Below are 19,860 nucleotides of genomic sequence, written 5' to 3' on the forward strand. Positions count from 1 at the left end.
AGTAATAGAGCACAAAGCTAATATCTCTAAAAGAGTCATCTAAAATAATAATAATACATTTTCTTTATATTGCATCTTTCCCATGCTCAATGCGCTTAAATAAATAAATAAATAAAATCATCTTATAAATGTATCTTTGGAAAATTGATTATTTGGGGGTTGCTGGGCTTAGGTTTGCCATTAAATGACTTCTACTCTATCCAGCTCAGAGGACTTGCAGTTTATCCTTGTACCTTTTTTTGTAGTTATTTAGCGGTGTCACATTAAATGAGAAGAGTAACAAGAGGCATTTCAGCAGACTGGTGTGTCATGTTCTCCTGTAGTGGTGAAGTAATTCTCAGCGGTTCTGCTTGAGCTCATTTTTTATGTCACACCTAATGAGGCTATTCTGTGCAGTGTGAAAAAAACACACATTGTTCTACTAGATCAAGCAATATGTGCTCTGTGGCAAGAATATTTATAACATGATGGCTTGATATATTTAGGACCTTTTTAAATTGTAATATCTTACATTGCTTTTAATAACTTGATCCCAGCTGTGCTGGTCATACAGTTTAGAATGTTAATATTACTATTCACCTAAAAAATCCAGTCTTTATAATCCTGCCATCTTTAACAAATAGGAAAAAATGGAAGCCTGAGTTATGACTTGTTTATTATTTCCACCCACAATGTCCTGTCTCTGTCTCAAATGTTACGGTAAGCTGAAATTCTCTCTTTTTTGAAATACTATGGTGTTCATCTGACAACCTTTGGTACAGAAAATTAGGCACATCCGGGCCTTCTCGGTTGAGTTGTTCTCTTAATAGTTACAGGAAAATCTCAGGTGTTATGTCTTGTTCATGTAATAAGCAGCTTTGGTCTACTGCAAGTGAAGATATGTGCAAGATTTGTTGCACATATTGGCTGTAATTTAATAAATACAGTATATAGTAAGTGAACTGTTCAAGCAGAGCTCTCCAGGTCTTGAGCTGTATTCTTGCATTGCTTCTGGCTTACTTGTAAATATAGTAAATGCCTGGCTTTGACTATGCAGAATGCATTACTCATTCATATTATGTTCAGTGCCTTTAACCTCACTGATTTAATTTATCAAGCAATAGGACATCACCTGAAAAGCTGTTTCACATTTTGTCTTCCTGAAACATTTACATTTTAAATCATTTGCTTTAAAACACTACTAAAGAAAAGCAAACTCAAAGAAAATAAAACATTCAAAAACCATTAATATAATGAGTAATTCTCTGTTTATGCCAAAGACTTTGAACATTTGTATTTGCAACTGATTGTCCACCAATGTCCAGTCAAAGATTGCATTAAGCTGACACTATGATTGAGGGAATCCTTTTCTCAGATAGGCAGAAAATCAGTGATTCTGACAACTACAGTTTTTACATATTTGGATATTGGTGTTGTACAAATAGTGCGTGTCAGTGTCAAATTATAAGGTGACATTATAATCAAGCTGTTTTCTTCCACACAATTTAAAAGCATCAATCATCTGAGATAAGCTCAACATATTAACTATAAGGACAGTTGTATAGATAAAGCATCCAAGCTCGTTTGGTTAGCTAATTGTCCCAATATTTCCAATAGATGTCTTAAAAAAATCAGTCAGGGTTAACTCTTAAAGTACACGACATAATATTTTTTTTTAGATTTCCATCACCCATTGTGTTAGGAAATGTTTCCTTGTTTCTATCTTGAGTGTTCTTCCCATTAATTTACACTTGTGTCCTCAAGTTTGCGACTTACTATTTAAAATTCACAAGTCTACTGAATCAGTGCCTTTCTGAATAAGACCCATACATTTCCTTATGTATGTAGTTTCAATAGTTGAGGAGGACATGCTTTTAATTAGTGATGAGCAAAACAGGAAAGTTTCAATTTACATACGGCTTCACAATACCAAGCCCATGAGAGCAATGGGCCTTTTCACTTACGATTGAGTATCTGCTAGTATTAAAGCCCCCACCTCCACTTGATGAAATGATGGAGTATCCGGGACCATCCTCCCATCCAGCAATCGATGAAACGATCAAGTAGCCATGATTTGAAAATGATCAAGTATCTATGGGCAGCCGAAATGTAAAGTATGAAATACCAGCGTCTGTATGCTGCATCATTAAAAGTATGATCAACTCTCTGTTAAGGACCTAAGTCACTCAAGTGCTTGTTATTACCAGCCATGAATGATAATGACATTTAAATATGTTTCATAGGCTGTTTTACAATTGCAAAAAGAAAAACTCGCAAAAAAGAGTGTAGTAAAGAGTTTTTTTGGAGTGAAAGCAAGGAATATGGCTACCTCAAGCCTTGTTCACACATTTATGTTCAGCTCTGTTCTTTTTTGCAGCTGTGTAGCTCATGTAATCCATAAGACATCAATAAAGTCAAGCCTGTCGATCACATCACCACAGAGGAGTACATTTTAAAAAATGTGATATGCTACATATTTTCCATACACGCATGCTATTGTGCACATTAATTTGTTTTTTTTCCACAAGAAAACTCAGTACGCAGGAAGTCACCACTGCCTTACTGTCAGAATCATCTCTGTCAAGACCTAGCAGCCACCTTATCCTAGTTATGGCTATGCACACTTTGGGGTGATTTTTTTTTTCATTAGTGAAAATTTTTATATACTAGGGGGCTTCGCCCCGTGCTCGCTTCGCTCGCCAACCCCCATGTTTGGTTTTTCGGATACACACTTTTAAGATTTTTTTTCTTTGAATTGTTGCCATTTCATTTGTTTCACTTTTATTTCAGAACTTCTGTAAATTCTGTAATATTTGTAATCTTACGAGTCCCAATATGCTGAATCTTTTTAATGAGGTCAGGATAGGTTTCTCTGTTTGGAATTTCAGCACAGACAAAACGATCTACATCATCAGCAGTTAATAATTTTTTTTTTACAAGGTAAAAAAGTAAGTAGAGTTCTGCATTGGACTCCTGTCTGTAAAGTCGTGCTATTTTCCTCTCACAGTTCCAAAAGTACATGGGGTTACCAAGGTGATACCCCAGCTTTTCTCTAGGTTTTTGTACAAGGGCTAGACACAACGTTTTTGACTCCTGGGATAAATGTAGCTTTTTAAATAAGCAGACAGATAAATATATATACACGAACAAAGTAACCAATAAATGCATGTGCGGTAAACTCTGTTTTTGAAATTCTCAAGATTCTTTATTTGTCACATGCATAGTTATACAGGACAACACGCAGTGAGATGCATCCTGATCCGCTTATCAAAACTGTGCAAAGTTAGAAGAATATCAGTTAGATTAACAAAAAGTCATAGATTGAAAGGTAACAGTATAGTAGAACATAATAAATAAGTAAAATTATGTGAATAAAGTAGAATTAAGTGTTAAGGTGCAATAGTGTAGTAATTATTGTGCAAAACCAAAGTTAGACTGGTGCATAGTTAAATGAGGCAGTTTGTTTGTTTGTGCTACTGCGATCTTTACTTTCTTTTTTTTAATTTTTTAATTTTCCTACTTTCATATCCTTTAACTTTCTCAATATGTGTATAGTGCCAACGTTTTTTTTTTGGTTTTTTTTTGAGCCTTTCTAATTTCACTGGTTTCATAGTCTCTAACCTGCTCTGCAGGTGTTTAGCGCCAATGTTTTTAAACGTCTTTTAATTATGAGCCGGATTGGACGTGCTTTTTTTTCAGTTCCACTTGTTCCAGGCTGATAATTACTTTCCTTATTTTCTGAATTTGCACCTCGATTATTCTTTTTTGCTGTTTTTTCTGTCCAACGCATTTGAGTCTCTTTTCTCCGCGCTGCTCTGTTCTTCGCTTAGATGTCAACATTTAATTTATAACGTACTGTCCTTATACGCTTTATATGCGCTGAGAGCCCTGGATCTGTGTGTGCTCAAATCCTTCACAAGACTGAATGTTTTGCTGCCTATTGTCCTATTTGATAGATTGTAAGTAGCGGGTCTTTAAAATGTCTTACGAGAAGATAACGTATCGTAGACTTGCTTTTTCTTTCCAGGACAGGATTTCTTTTTATAGATAGACTAAATCACAGGCAGGTTTATGTAGTGTTAATGCATGGAAACACTTCCAGACAGGAGCTAAACACCTTTCTTGCTGTGCAAACTGCACTCATTTCGCTGGTAGTGAAGCACACCTTTATTGCAAGACAAAACACTAATTTGTATGAATCATTTAGCTGCAAATTCAGTTTTGCACTGATCATTTCAGTGTTAATTCAATTCTGCACAAATCATTTCACTGCAAACCTGATTTTGTGCGAATCATTTTACTGCAAAATTGTATTGCACAAATTGTTTCATTCATCACTAGTCAATCTAGAGATGGGCTTGATCTTCACTACACTGTCTCCAGTGTCGCTGTGCCTTTTTGCATGGCCAGTGTACCATTTACAGCATGGGGTGGTCACAGTGTCTTCAGGTTTTCATTCCAATCCAATTGCTTAATTAGAAACCAATCATTGCCAGTCTCAGACCTTATTTAATTTTACAACCTGTTAATCTGCAATGTTAGGCTCTTATGTTGCAACTTTTTTCCTTTTCATGGATATCATCCAAATGATTTGAAGCCTAAAACAAATCATTTTCAGTTTGTTACTTTTTCTCTTAATTGTCTTATTAAACCAAATAGTGAATGATGAACACACAGGTGTAAATGGAAACAACTTAGATGGAGATCTGTTGGCTCCTGTTGTCATTTACATCATTTTGCTAATACGAAGGTATTAAAAACAGCGAATGCAGCTGTTTAAGACTGAAAATAAGCAATTGAGGGTGGGGAACCTTAACAAGCGAGACCACTAAAATGAAGCATCAAAATGTCACTTGAGCAATAAGTGCCTCATCGGTAATAATTGACTTCTCATTAAGAAACATGTTGGAATGTAAACCTGCAGCCACTGAGGCCCTCCAGGACTGGTGCTGCTCACCGTTGATTTTCAAGCTCACAACACATTAACCATTTTTATTCATTTTTAATTACTTAGGCAAATTGCCTTCTGCTTGTAAATCTGTCACTAATACTGCAAATTTTACCATCCATACTATTTGAAATTACTAAATGAATTTTATATCTGTCCACTATCTAATTTATCAAATGACTAGCTGAACCAGAATAGTAATTGGTAGAAGTTAGGAATCCACAGAACATGGAGCATCAGTCCATTTAAAGACACCTAGTCACAATGGGCTAATTTAACACGGGGAACACGCTAACCTTATGTACATGGGACGTTTGTCCAGAAGTAGGCCTACGATAAAGCTTTGGTCTTAGGATGCACATCACTGTGTTACTTCATCAAACTATACAGCAGCTATCTCCCCTACCATTTAAAGTGCCATTCTGCTACATTGACAGTTGAATTTAGTTAAGCCCACAAACTCTAGGAAAAAACATAATTGCAGATCTAGCTTTGTGCTCCACCAAAAATAGGAAGCTGGCAAAACAACTATAAATATCTGAAAAAATACATCAAATGCCCCACAAGAGAAAGAATGACAGCAAACCCTTGATTTACATGAATGTGCAAACAAAGAATTTCTTATAAATTAAGGATTTATTGCAAAAATTGAAAAAAAAATAATGCAAAGGAAAAGGTCAAAAGAGCCCAGAGATGCACAATGGAGTTGCCTATAAAGCAATTCTAAGCAAAGTCCCAAGATGTTAACCAAAATTGAGAATCCTTTAAACAGCAGAAAAAGGTCACAAAAGCCAGAAAATTCAGCAAGAAACAGCAAAACCTACATGAACAAACCAACAAATAAATGATTCCCAACTCCTTGACCTTCATACTTAGTCAGATGGAGGGCCCAAGAGAGGTGATGTCAGGGTGGTCCTGCCTCTTGGAGCTCTATTCACAGAACATGGAGCATAGTTACAGCACACTATTACAAAATCATGTATGATATCAAGAGAAGTAGCATAGAGACTATTGTTGATTTGCCAAAGCATTTTTTTGGCTACAAATATCCTATGTTTGCAGGCTAACATTTTCCTGGAAATTTACCTTGTGGATACCTTAGGTAAACATTTTTTTCACAGACATTAAAGAGCTGTGATAGCCATGCACAGAAGTTTGACACAGGCCCAGTGTAAGATGTCACAACCTGAGCAACACTCTATCTGGATTTCCATCCTGCATGCATTAAAAAAAAAATAAAACTTGCACTGTTTTTATTTTTGGGCCATATTAGCTGACCATTAATAGTATTGCCACCTGATATATAACATTGATTCCTCAGCAGCACAGCACCACATGGCTAATTTCCATGCATAATTAGCCATGTGCCTGGCTACAATTTTAATACAAGCCTTAAAGGAATATTGTGTCAGAATGAAACCTTATTAATAATAATAATAACAAAACATTTAATACTATTTACAAGGCAAGTCTTTCATCTTAATGAAGGAAAAAAGTATGAAGCATCTGCACAGATACACGGAAGCAAAAATGATGTTCCAACTGTGTCTGGAGTCGTGACCTCAAACAGTGAAAGAAGCCAGTCCTACACCAACACTTCCAGCCATAGTGTGCCCCAAGATTGGAGCTCGGTCAGTGCAATGACGTATATTTTATTTACTTATTGATAGTTTGTGGCTGTTTGTTGTATTTTTTGTGGTTATGATTCCATTTGTTTACGACACGGTGGCATAGTGATTAGCACTGCTGCCTCACAGCTCAGGTCACTTTTTTGACAACAATAATTGATCCAGCTTAGTTGGCAGAAGCTTCCCTTAGAAGACCATGGCACCATTATAAACCACTCAAAACTAGTTCAGTTGCTTCTTCCCCATTGACTTCAAAGCATTACGCGAAGTTCGATGAATTTCCTGAACATTTCTGTGACATCACTGATCACTAAAGACACAAGAAGTAGTCATTCAGATAAAATACGCATAACTTCAACCAGATACTTGCTAATTGTCATTGGAGCGTTACGTGTTTGGTTCACAAAACTGTAGTCAGTGACTTTCCAAATGTATATGTAATTTTAAACTTGTCAAAAACAAAATATACCATTCATTATGGGTGCCGTTTGTAAGCTAAACCAAAGTATGTGTGTTTAAATCCTTTTTAAACCTTTATGTTTTGTATATTTTGTGGTTATAGTGGTGTTTTTTGCAGCACTGTTTTGTATACATTAACATTGAAATTATGTTTGAGTGTATCTTTGGACAATAATTTCATGAGTAAAAATTGAATATACCTGAAGTCACTTTAGGAGATCACTTGTTTTATAAGGAAATGAGCTTTGTACAGTGACAGCACTGACAGTGTTTCTGCTCTCCTTTTGTCCGCACAGATGAAGTCTACAGAGGTTAACCAGGAGCTCTTCACTGACAGCTACTGTAAAGTGTGCAGTGCGCAGCTAATCTCGGAATCACAGAGGGTCGCTCATTATGAGGTGAGGCAGCATGCCTTTCTTTGAATATGCACAAAGGTTGAGGGCTTTGGGGAATGGCAAGATTATATCTTGTACGGTTCCATTTAGCTCTTCTCTAGTTGTACATAGAATCAGATTTGAAGAATAATGTTGTAGGAACACACACTCAGAGAATCACAAAGGTTTAGGAGAGCAAAGTTTCTTAGTTTTTTGAAGATTTACTGTGAAGAAGAATGTTGTAATGTGTAGAGCATCCAGTAAAGCATGTTGGTCCTTTAGGTCCTTCTTCTTAGCTCATACTCTCTGATTTTCTGTCTGATTCTTTCCCTTTCATATGGGTTGACATCCACCGAAAGTACTTTTGATGTGCAGTGCTTCCAGTGAGGCACACTTGTTTTTATGGTCTAATTCTCACTAAATCGTACTCTTCTTCTTCTCTCAAATTCTATCTCCACCACTCTTGCTAATATTGATCAATTTACATTGCAAGATTCTGCTAGAAAGTTTGGATGCATCCTTTTCGAAGGATGCACTGTCTGGCCGGTCTTATGGGGGCATTTTTTTACTGATTTGAGACGAAACACAGCATGGAGACCTCCAGGCAATTAATTACCCCACTTCTAGGGCCAAACTTATCCTGACAGTATCTAATGCAAAGCTGGACAATAAAAAGGCCAGAATTCTTTCTGACATTTATTATTAATAAATTAGAACCCTTTTAAGCACTTTAGGGTATTATTATCCATGTCGGTCAACAGTAATCATGACTCAATCAAAGACGATCAAAAAATAAACCAAGGACAGAATTTAATTTTATTCTCTTTACAACTCAAGAAGATAATGCAATGTGTTTCAGAACTTAACGTGGAAGTATAGTAATATATTTTAGCCAGGGTCCTGTGGTCCACCAGGCTGGCACCGACACAGACAAGCATGGAACACAAGTTAAAGGCACACCAGTTTTTATTTTCTTTTTTGCCTTGTCGGAAACGTCTTTCCCATTCCCTACAAATATAACACAGTCCAAGCACAAGCACAGCACAATACCACAAGTCTCTTCCTTCTCTTTATCTTTTCTCCTGTCCACTACTCCGGTCAAGCTTCATTGCTCCTCCTCCCGACTCTGGCTCCCGGAGTAGTGGCTGCTGGCTCCTTTTATAAGGCATCCGGAAGTGCCCCAGGTGCTTGATTCTTCATTTCTGGCAGCACTTTCGGGTGTGGCTGAAGAACTACCCATAAGGGCTCAGCAGCTCCTGCTGCAGCACCCCCTGGTGGCGCCTAGAGATCCCAACAGTGCTGCACCACACTCCAACTCCCATGAAGCCCTGCAGGAGTCTGAGGCACTGCTTCAACCCAGGGGGGTTGCCATTTAGCATCCCGGGGAAGGTAACGCTCTGGCCACGCTTGCTCCCCTGGTCCTCCCAGCATGGAGGCGTCCCGGCTAGGCAAGGGCCCTGGCTGCATGCTACAGTTCATTTGTATTTTCTCCTTTTTGTATATTGTGTCCAGCTTAGGTCACTAAGTTGCACAGGAGACTGGAAAAAGGGAACAGATTCCTGAGGGAAAAATATCTTTATTGCTGAACTAGCAGGTACAGACACGAGACCCCTTTGCAGATGGGGTTTGTGAAAAGCAGAAAAGTACACAGGAAGCAACTGTCAAACATGGCAGTTCAGCTCCTGTCTCCAGGTCAAAAGAACACAAAATCCTCCACATCAAGTGGGTTCAACCGCTCGGAGGCAGCAACTGGAGCAAATGCAGTCTGAAGGAGAGAGGAGGGGAGAGTGAGCCGTTAGGTTGGCCAGGACTCAATCTTTTAAATGTTCTAAACCTTGTGCGAGAAGCATGTAACATGGAAAGCCTGTAAGCCTGCAGCAGATCCCGCAAAGGGGACTGGAAAGAGTGTGTTTGTTTCCTATTGAAATACTGTTTAAGAGGGGATTTCTGAAAGGGCAGCTGTGTTTCTTTGCCAAAGTTTTACCATTAAGAGCGGTGACAGTTGAATTGTTGAACTATTTATTCATGTTAATATTTGCTTATTATCTGCTGTAGTTTTGTTGCCTGTGTTATGTTCCATGTGTTTTGTGGGTGTTCCTCTAAGAGTGGCAGGGCCACCTGCCAATCACCACCAGGAACTGCCCTCTACCCTGTATATCCGAAGGGTCTCCCACATTCCTGGCAGTTCATTTTGAAAGTTTTAGGGATTTAGTGATTGTTTATCTGTGCTTTTTGTGATTTTTTTTTTCCTGATTCCTTACCCTTTTTATGCCATTTTCTGACTATTCTTTGGTTTCTGCAATTGGGGTTGGCTGCTTTTGTAATTACCTTTCACAGGCATTGTATGTCTTTTGTGCTCCTTGGAGCTTCACATTGTAACAGAGCTTTTTGCGAAAAAAGCATTTTATTTTTTAAAGATCCTGTGTTTGCCCTAATTACTACCCAGTGGTTTGAGGGCAATATCCCAGTCTAGTGGGCATTTTGGAGGTGTTTTTAGGGCTACATACTTTGGAAATTTTAGTTCATGACATTATAGCTGTTTATAAATTTTATATGATATCAAGTCAAGTATCTTTCATTCAAGTTAGAAAAGATACAAACAGTACTAAGTAGCCATTTAGAAATTATTAAAGTGGCTAGAAAGTTTGCAGCATTTGAATGATATCACACAATCATTTAAAAGGTGCGTTTTTAAGTCTTGAAAAAGGGGTTGCCATTCTAATTTCAAATAGTGCAACTAATTTTATTTACATTGTAAAATTCAGGGCATAGTGAGATTCAGAAATAAGACTGGTAGCTAGCAGGGTAGTGAAGAATATGACTGTAGAGTGTGTATTGAGTAAGGTTATTTCATCCAGTATGACTCTGAGAAGGAGTATCAAAGGGATATGAGGATCAGTGTTGGATACATAAGCAAAAGTAGTAATCCTATAGGGAAATAGGTAAGAAGATAGCCAGAGCATTTAGCCATTGGAAGTAGACATAGGCAAATATCCCCCATAGGTTCAGTGTAATTCAGTGGATGTTGTTGATGTTCTCTGAGGTTTTCTGTGTATATTACCCTTGAATCGGGTAGTAACAAATTATTCACTGCATTATTTTAAGGTGTGGGGTATGTCTTTCTGCCTTGCATTAACAGCAGTCTGTGATACAAACACTACATACTGGATTTCTATATTAAATCTGGCAGCTTTTCTGATTCAAACATACATTTATACCACCCAGCATTCAGTACTGTTGAAACACGTATACTGTCTTGAACAAAGACAGAAAGTATTTTAATTGAAACAGACCAGGAAATTAGACAAAGTCAAAAATATCCACAGTTTGTAGTCAAAAGTCAATACTGTCTTTCACCAAAACTCAATACAAAAACATAAAAATCAAAAAATCGATGCCAAATTGTTGTTGCCCAAGAGAAGCTAAGAATAGAATATCATGCAAAGTCTTTTAACGATTCCTTCACAAACTTGGATAGTTATGAAAGTAAATGATCCAACTGTTATATGATTATATTGATGATGTCACTCATCGCACGCCTTAAATGACTGTGTTTGTGGGCTCTGTGGTAATCGGGACAAAATGCTGTTGCCCATAAAAAACAAAATGGCATCATAGAATAATGGAAAAAAAAATCAAATATGTTAATTTGTTTTTATATAAATAAATGATTAAAAAATATGAAAACACCATAATTCAAAACCCCACATGGGAAAAACAACACTTAGAAATACAAGTTAAAGGGAGTTGAATTTTGGTTTGTTAAGTTTGACTTGATTGTATGGAATGTTGTTTTCTTCAAATAAAATCAATAAAACAAATTAAAAAAGAAATACAAGTTAAAGCTGAGAAAAATTAAAGCAAACAGAGTCATAATGTCATCAGTAAATGTACTTTAAATGATGAACAAAATGTTCAGGTTGGCTCCATCTTCCTAGGCAGCTTGAACCCAGAACCGTCAATAGCCATACCCTAAGATGAGCCAGGCAAATGAGGACCCACACAGTCAGCAAGATGTAGGTATAAGTGTTTCAGTGCTTTTATTTACAAACAACAGTGTCCAAAAAGTACATCAATTAATAAATAAATATATAATCAGTAAAATCAAGGAGGATAAAAGCAACAGATCTAAAATCCAAATAAAACAGTCACTCAGTTCCAGGTAAAACCATCCTGGTATTAAGTTATTCTTCAGATAACCCAGCACATCATTCACTACACGTCTCCCAAGCTCATCCCAGTGGGCCTTCCACCTGGCAGAGATGCCGACAGCTATGACCACCTCTCCTGATTCCTGTCCCACCTGCCTTAATCAGCATCTTCTGGGACACGCACAATCAGACCTCATCTCATATGCCAGCATGAGGCTACGTGGATCAACGGGGACACTCCTTGGAGAACTATTTACTTTGCTCCACACATGGGGCACTTTTGTTCTGTCTTCTCACCATCATGGTTAATGCTGCTGCTGCCCTTTGTTTTCCACCCAACTGTTCACATTCAACTTATCCTTTTGACTGACGTTTTTTGTTTCTTATAATTGTCCTCCATCTTGATTTCACCGTGCAGGCTCCCTTTATAGCACTGGTCAGGTGCAGGTATAGTTGCAGTTGTCCACCTGCTCCAAGATGTGAATGAAGCACTTGACCGATCTGCCCACTTTTGCAAGTGAATGTGCAATCAACCAAGCACCCCAATCAACTCGGAGTGGCACATGTACGTTCACATGTGCCCCTGCTCCCGCCTGGTGCCGGCACGCTCTAGGACCCCTGATTATTTATTTCACATGCATCATTCCACAAACCTCACTCATCACACAAAACTTACAATTTTTCAAGTATTTTATTGATGAAAATACAAATTATAAATCATAAATATAAATTTACACTTGATGCAGTAATACAAACATTGTGTTACAAACAAAAGTTTCCTTCCAACTGAACAGTCGGCTCCCTTTTCCTTTTCTATATGACTTAACAGTTCAGTCTTAAGTGTTAGTTTATATGCATTAAAACAGCATGAAAGGTCTGGAGGAGACCTTATATGTTTGTTTTAAAATGGCATTAATAAATTATTGTCAAATTCTAACAAACTTTTAAAGCATATTCACATTAGATTTGAAGTAGGACAGAGGAATTTTTCCAAATAAGCAATATTAGTCTCTGTGCTAGCAATGTAGCGGAGGATACTCCAATGAATTTTTAAGTGCACAATGTTATCTCATCTGGTGTAATTGTGAATATTGCCATTACAGAACTGGTCGTGATTTTAATTTCAGAGCTATCTGAGAGTTATGAAAAAACTTACTTTCTAACATAAAGCATGTCTGGTATCCTTCCATTTCAATCTCTCATACACATTTCTCTCACTTGCTTTACACTTGTGTAAGTGTCAACAGTGTCCTTTTGTAGGACAAAGTGGCATTACCATTTTGCATTACTTTGACACACAAGACCTTTGCTTAAGAAACAGCTGCCAGGCACTCATAACTTCAACTCAAGTGTTAATTTACTCCCCACAGGGCCTCTTTGGGGTGCAGTTCCCGGGCCTCATGTAGTAAGACTGATAGATCACAGAAAGAGTGACATTCAGAGATGTCTCCATTTAAATGATGCACCACTTAAATACTTAGTCAGTGAATAATGAACTGTAACTGAACAATTGGCAACGTTGACAAAACTTTGCACTAATGGTCAGCTAAAACCTTGGGCTTATATGCACCCAAGAAACCAATGACACAATGTCTACTAAAAGGGAGTAATTCAGATTTCTCAACCTGGTGCTGGGCTAGAAGAGTGAAAAGCCATTTGTATTGGAGTAAAACCAGGGTGCCACAAGTTTAACAATTCAATCCCTGAAGCCTACGAAAAAATGTGTAATCCCAGGCCACCTTAAATTCCTTCGCACCTCTCCACATCAGCGTCTTTTGTTTTGCAAATGTGTTGATCAGCAGAAGCAGCAAGCAGCCTGCAATCTAATCCAACCTTCCCCTCTATAACGGGGCTGAAGTCAGTCACAAAATTCTCAGAGCTCAAGTGTGTTTATCTGTATGTGAGGTGCCTGTAGTTGTATAGGTCAAATAATATATCGTTATTTGGAATACATACATTTCATGTGTGTTCCGTGTCTACAACGATCTGTGTAAGTGTAGGATGACAGGAAATGGAAGGCAAGAAATGCTGAATACATACCTAAAGTAGAAACTTTTTCCATGTTATACTAATAATGACATGAAGTGTATAATGTGTGAAGACTTTAGTCCAAATACCAAATAAACACGTGCGCTTTTATTCAAGAATATAACCAAAGAAAAAAATTCATTTAACCATTCAATTTATATGTTGCTGTCAATGAGTTAAAAACCCAAGCTCGAGTCCGAGCACTCCGCATTTTGAGTAGTGAGCTGCTATTATTATTACTATATCCATCCATCCATCCGTTATCCAGCCCACTCTATCCTAACTACAAGGTCACGGGGGTCTGCTGGAGCCAATCCCAGCCAACACAGGGCGCATAGCATGAAACAAACCCCAGGCAGGGCGCCAGCCCACCGCAGCATTATTACTATAATATAATAAAAACATACATTTGATTTGAGTCTGTAACACCCGTTATAAATTTTGGCTACTTGTAAAAGTTAGAGCTTTTTTTTAATTATTCAGTTTTTTTCTGTCAGTGATGTTCATGTGGTCAAATGAACTTGCATTTACCTCCATCTTTTCACAAGAGCAGCAATGACTACAGTTGCTGCTGTGGTTGATGCCTGCTCAGAACTATTTGTTTTACCGGCAGTCAAAGATATAATCTCCCGTGACTGCTATCAGACTACAGTAATCCCTCGCTATATCGCGCTTCGCCTTTTCGCGGCTTCACTCCATCGTGGATTTTATATGTAAGCATATTTAAATATATATCGCAGATTTTTTGCTGGTTCGCGGATTTCTGCGGACAATGGGTCTTTTAATTTCTGGTACATGCTTCCTCAGTTGGTTTGCCCAGTTGATTTCATACAAGGGACGCTATTGGCAGATGGCTGAGAAGCTACCCGGCTTACTTTTCTGTCTCTCTTGCGCTGACTTTCTGTGATCCTGATGTAGGGGGATTGAGCAGGGGGGCTGTTCGCACACCTAGACGATAAGGACGCTCGTCTAAAAATGCTGAAAGATTATCTTCACGTTGCTATCTTTTGTGCAACTGCTTCCTGAAACATGCTGCACGGTGCTTCGCATACTTAAAATCTCGAAGGGCACGTATTGATTTTTGATTGAAAAACAAACTCTGTCTCTCTCTCTCTCTCTTCCTGCTCCTGTCGGATGGGGTGTGAGCTGCCGCCTTCAACAGCTTTGTGCCGCGGTGCTTCGCATACTTAAAAGCAAACAGCCCTATTGATTTGTTTGCTTTCCTCTGTCTTTCTGACAGACTCTGCTCCTGATGCGCACTCCTTTGAAGAGGAAAATATGTTTGCGTTCTTTTAATTGTGAGACAGAACTGTCATCTCTGTCTTGTCATGGAGCACAGTTTAAACTTTTGAAAAAGAGACAAATGTTTGTTTTCAGTGTTTGAATAACGTTCCTGTCTCTCTACAACCTCCTGTGTTTCTGCGCAAATCTGTGACCCAAGCATGACAATATAAAAATAACCATATAAACATATGGTTTCTACGTCGCGGATTTTCTTATTTCGCGGGTGGCTCTGGAACGCAACCCCCACGATGGAGGAGGGATTACTGTATTATGACAACAAAGACACCTATGCAGAACATATGAAAAAAGACGGATTTGCTGCAATTTTGGACATCTGGCAACGTTTTGTTGAGAGCTGTGTTTTGAGTTACAACCCAAGTCAAACACTTTCCCGAATCTGTGGTCATAAAGCTTACGGAGCCGTTTCTGGACAAATCACTGGCTAATAGACTGCTGCACCGTAAAAAACAACTCTGCTTGGCACCAGAAGAAAAATAGGACTTCCACCTGCAGTTATAGTCCCTTTAGTGTGCAAGCAATTCACCATGCTAGTGTTTAGCTCTGGCAGTGCCATGCTGATAGTATGACGGGAGTACCACATTAACATCACTGAGGGAATAAAAATAAATAATAATAAAAAAAAAACGCACTGACTTTTACAAGTAGTAAAAATTTACACTGGGTGTTACAGACTCAAATCAAATGTATGTTTTTATTATATAATAGTAATAACAATAGCAGTTTACTACTGAAATCCCGGATCACCCGAACTCAAACTGGCAAACTTTTGGCTATAAGGCAGCAGTTCTTACCTCTGCACCATCCAAGAATACATATCAACTTTCTGTCGAATGACATTTGAGCTTGGGTTTTTAACTCATTGACAGCAACATGTAAATTGAATGATTTTTTTTTGTATGGTTACATTCTTGAATAAAAGTGCACATGTTTTTTTGATATTTGGACTAAAGTCTTCACACATTATGCACTTCACATCTTTATTACTATAACATGGAAGAAGTTTCTGTTCTAGTTATATGTTCAGTTGATCAACATATTTGCAAAACAAAAGATGCTGATGGAGAGGTGCAAAGGAATTTAAGGTGGCCCAGGATTACAAGTTTTTTTATAGGCTTCTGGAATTCTAGTGTTAAACTTGTGGCACCCTAGTTTAACTCCAATACAAATGGTTTTTCACACTTCTAACCCATCACCACGTTGAGAAAAACGAATCACTCCCTTTTTCCAGAAGTTTCAGCCAGGCTGAGAACTTTGTTCATAAATTGTGCAGATCTCATCATTGTTCTGGCGTCCCATCTAAAAGGTGAAACAGAGATCCCTCACACACACCTACACACTATATACATTAAACTTGCAAGTGGTCAAAGATTGTGGATGTTGTGAATGTACTAGCATGAGCTTCACATAATTCTCTTAGTGGGAAGGTAGCTTTGAAGTAATGTCTATAATAGGCATAGACCAAAGGGATGAATGTTCTGAGAAAAGTCTCTGACTTTCACATAGTGAAAGAAATGTGTTTGTAATAGGCTCTTCATAAGGGAGAGTTCTTCAAATGATGCAAATACATTACCTGTCAAGGTTTCTGTGATACACCTGCCACACATTGAGTACAAGATATTTTAATGAAGGGAGTAATGCATGGCTGGTTGTTAAAAGTGTGAATGTCAATAATAATTCTAGCTTAAGACATCATCTACACTGATGCCATATTGTCACTGAGGTCTAAACTGTCAGATTTGTACTGTATTTTAACAACTGTCTGAGGATATGTTATACGATGTTTTGTTTAATGTCACTGTTCTCTGTGCCCACTGTTATGGACTCATTCATACAGGCAGACCAAGTATGGTACACAGGAGCAACGCATCTTCATTTAGAATTGCCGAGCCAAGCACAGGACTAGAGAGCCAAAAGACAACTGGAGAATTGAATAGTCAGCCTAAAGACAGACTAGTATATTTCTGTCCTCTGTCAGCACACTTTCCTTGTTGGGAGAATGAGAACTGTATGTAGGCATTGTGCTATTCCTGTATTTTTGAAGATGGGGTTTGAGTCCTTTCCTGTCCTTGTTTGAATCCAAGAGAAGGAGCCTGCACATGGAGCAACACTTTGAAGCTGCCGGGTGGAAGATTATGTCTTCCGTCCGATTAAAATCCTTTCAACGTGGCAAACGAAAGATGGCAAGACTGAGTAGATCCAGATACCCACATGCTTGATATGTCTGTCATAAGCTTCCCGTTTGTAATACCGCGTGAACCCGTCAATAAAGAGATAGATTATCCTTTATGCTTCTCGTGTAATCTTGTAACCGTCATATTGCATGAGGGGTGGGGATAATACCTTTTTTATTTATAACTAGCAAAATACCCGCGCTTCGCAGCAGAGAAGTAGTGTGTTAAAGAGGTTATGAAAAAAAAAAAAGGAAACATTTTAAAAATAACGTAACATGATTGTCAATGTAATTGTGTTGTCATTGTTATGAGTGTTGCTGTCTTTTATATATATAATATACACACACACACACACATAAACATATATATACATATACATATATATATACATATCTACATATACACATATCTACATATACATACGTATATACACATATACACATCCACATAAACATATATATACATATACAAATTTACATATCTACATATATATATATATAGACATACATATATACATACATACATTCACATATATATATATATATATATATATATATATATATATATATATATATATATATATATATATATACTGTATATATATATATATATATATATATATATATATATATATATATATATATACTGTATATATACATATGTACTTATCGGCTCCTGTATTTAGGATATGGCAGGTTGGATAATGGACGGATGGACATCTGTATGCATAGCCGTATTTGCCCGTTTTCGTTTTTTTTCTTTGTTCAGTAATATTTCAGTAAACCCGGAGCTTGTCAGTTCAAATCGTGGTACTGACACCACTGTGTGACCCTGAGGAAGTCACTTCACCTGCCTGTGCTGCAAAAAACAAAAGTAATGTAACAAATTGTACCTCAGATGTTGTAAGTTGGTGGAATAAAGGCATAAGTAAAATAGATAAATATGTATTATACACATAGGAACTATTCATTTATTTTCAGTTAAGTCATCTGCAGCAAACTTTTATAAATGAGGGTTTCTGATTTTTAGATAGTGCAAACTGTTTCTTCTTCATTGACGTTTTCTCTTGGAGAGCTTTTTTCATTTCATTGAAAATGAAAGCAGCAGCTGCCAAAATATGTAGCTTTCTTATTAATTTTTCAACATTGTGTAAAATAAATGTATAAAGTAACATAAAAGGTTTAAATTCTGGTTATCTTTTACACTAAAATATTACTAAAGAGATACAAAAAAAGTAAAATGGATATGTTCTTTTTCTTTAAGGAGATTAAATATTACTGAAGAAAGAAAAAAAAAATTAAACAGCCAAATGGGGCTATGCATACGAACTTAAAAGGTTTAAATAAAACAGAAATATATATTTTATTTTTACTTGCTTAACTTGTGGAGGGTGTATCCTGTAGCAAAGCCCTAACTTTTTCGTGAAAGCCCGTTTCAGTCAATAAGTGTTAAAAAAAGGTGTAAAGATATTGACAATAAGCTACGCAAACCCAGGAAGACATGGAATCATTTAAATCAAGTATCATTACATCTTCCTTTCTTAAAGAGAAGTAAGGCAGTACTTATAAGCTTACATATTTATATATAGACATACATATATATATATATATATATATATATATATATATATATATATATATATATATATACATATATATATATATATATATCTATATCCGAAGCCATGCAAGCACACTCTTGAGAATGCAACGTATAGTTGTACAGAAGAAAAGCAATCTTGCCTCAAATGAATGGCAACCTTTTGTAGGTCTATGAACTTAATTTAAACTTTAGGTTTACACGGTGCTTTCTTTCCAAAGTACCTGCACTCATGAATATGTCTGTATGTGTCAGTTGGTGAAATCCACGCGCTTCGCACCGGCGAAGTACCGCTTTTAAATTTTTATTAAGAAGAAAATAAAACGTTTTTAAATTGAGGGAAAATATACTAATAACAGTTTGTTAAGGATCTGTTTTTTTGTGAAGCTGCCTTTACTCGAGTGATCACTTCGACCTGACTTGGTGGCCAAGTATAAGCGTTACCTAGTAGGTAACCACCCATACAATCAGATTGTGAATCAGACTACGAATGCCGTGAATGTAATTACACACTCACTGCACTTGCTTACGGTAATCGAACCTGGGACGTCAGCGCTAGAGGGGCTTAGCAGTGGTGAAGTATTGCTTTTAAATTTTAATTAAGAACAAAAGAAAACCTCAGAGGTTCGATTCCCGAAAGGGAGTGAAGAGAGTGTCTGGTTACCTACGAGGTAACGCTTATGGTTGGACAGCAAGTGACGTAACATCAGCCACGGTGCCTTCAGTTGTGAGAAGCAGATCATAGAATGATTGAAAATAGTTTTGCATTTACCTTTTTAGTAAAAGGTGAGCTTTTAAGCCTGAGAAATCATCCCGTAAATGCACACGTTTAATTGCACATGTGTTAATATGTATGGTTACACAGTATTAAAAGACAGTGAAGAACGTGATTTACCTTTGTTCCCGCGTTTGATAAAAGGCAAGCTTTTAAGCCTGAGAAATCACCCCGTAAATGCACACGTTTAATTGCACGTGTTAATATGTATGCTTACACAGTATTAAAAGACACTCAAATATTAACGTCATTTACCATCAGCCACGGTGCCTTCAGTTGTGAGAAGCAGATCATAGAATGATTGAAAATAGTTTTGCATTTACCTTTTTAGTAAAAGGCGAGCTTTTAAGCCTGAGAAATCACCCCGTAAATGCACACGTTTAATTGCACATGTGTTAATATGTATGGTAACACAGTATTAAAAGACAGTGAACAACGTCAGT

The 19,860-nt window shown here is 37.3% G+C and overlaps 1 protein-coding gene across 2 annotated transcripts in view; it reads left to right on the top strand.

Annotated features, from left to right (window-relative positions):
* Nucleotides 1–19,860, top strand: part of zmat4a (zinc finger, matrin-type 4a) — a 480,624-nt gene that overhangs the window by 127,120 nt on the left and 333,644 nt on the right. The window contains exon 2 of one of the 2 annotated variants that reach the window (XM_051924276.1): nucleotides 7,311–7,412. The exons of the other annotated variant lie outside the window; for it this stretch is intronic. Within the exon in view, the coding sequence (XP_051780236.1) occupies nucleotides 7,311–7,412 (102 nt within the window). The remainder of the gene's footprint in view (nucleotides 1–7,310; nucleotides 7,413–19,860) is intronic. 2 annotated transcript variants of the gene reach the window in all.

This window comes from Erpetoichthys calabaricus, chromosome 1 (genome assembly GCF_900747795.2).
Source record: "Erpetoichthys calabaricus chromosome 1, fErpCal1.3, whole genome shotgun sequence".
NCBI lineage: Eukaryota > Metazoa > Chordata > Cladistia > Polypteriformes > Polypteridae > Erpetoichthys > Erpetoichthys calabaricus.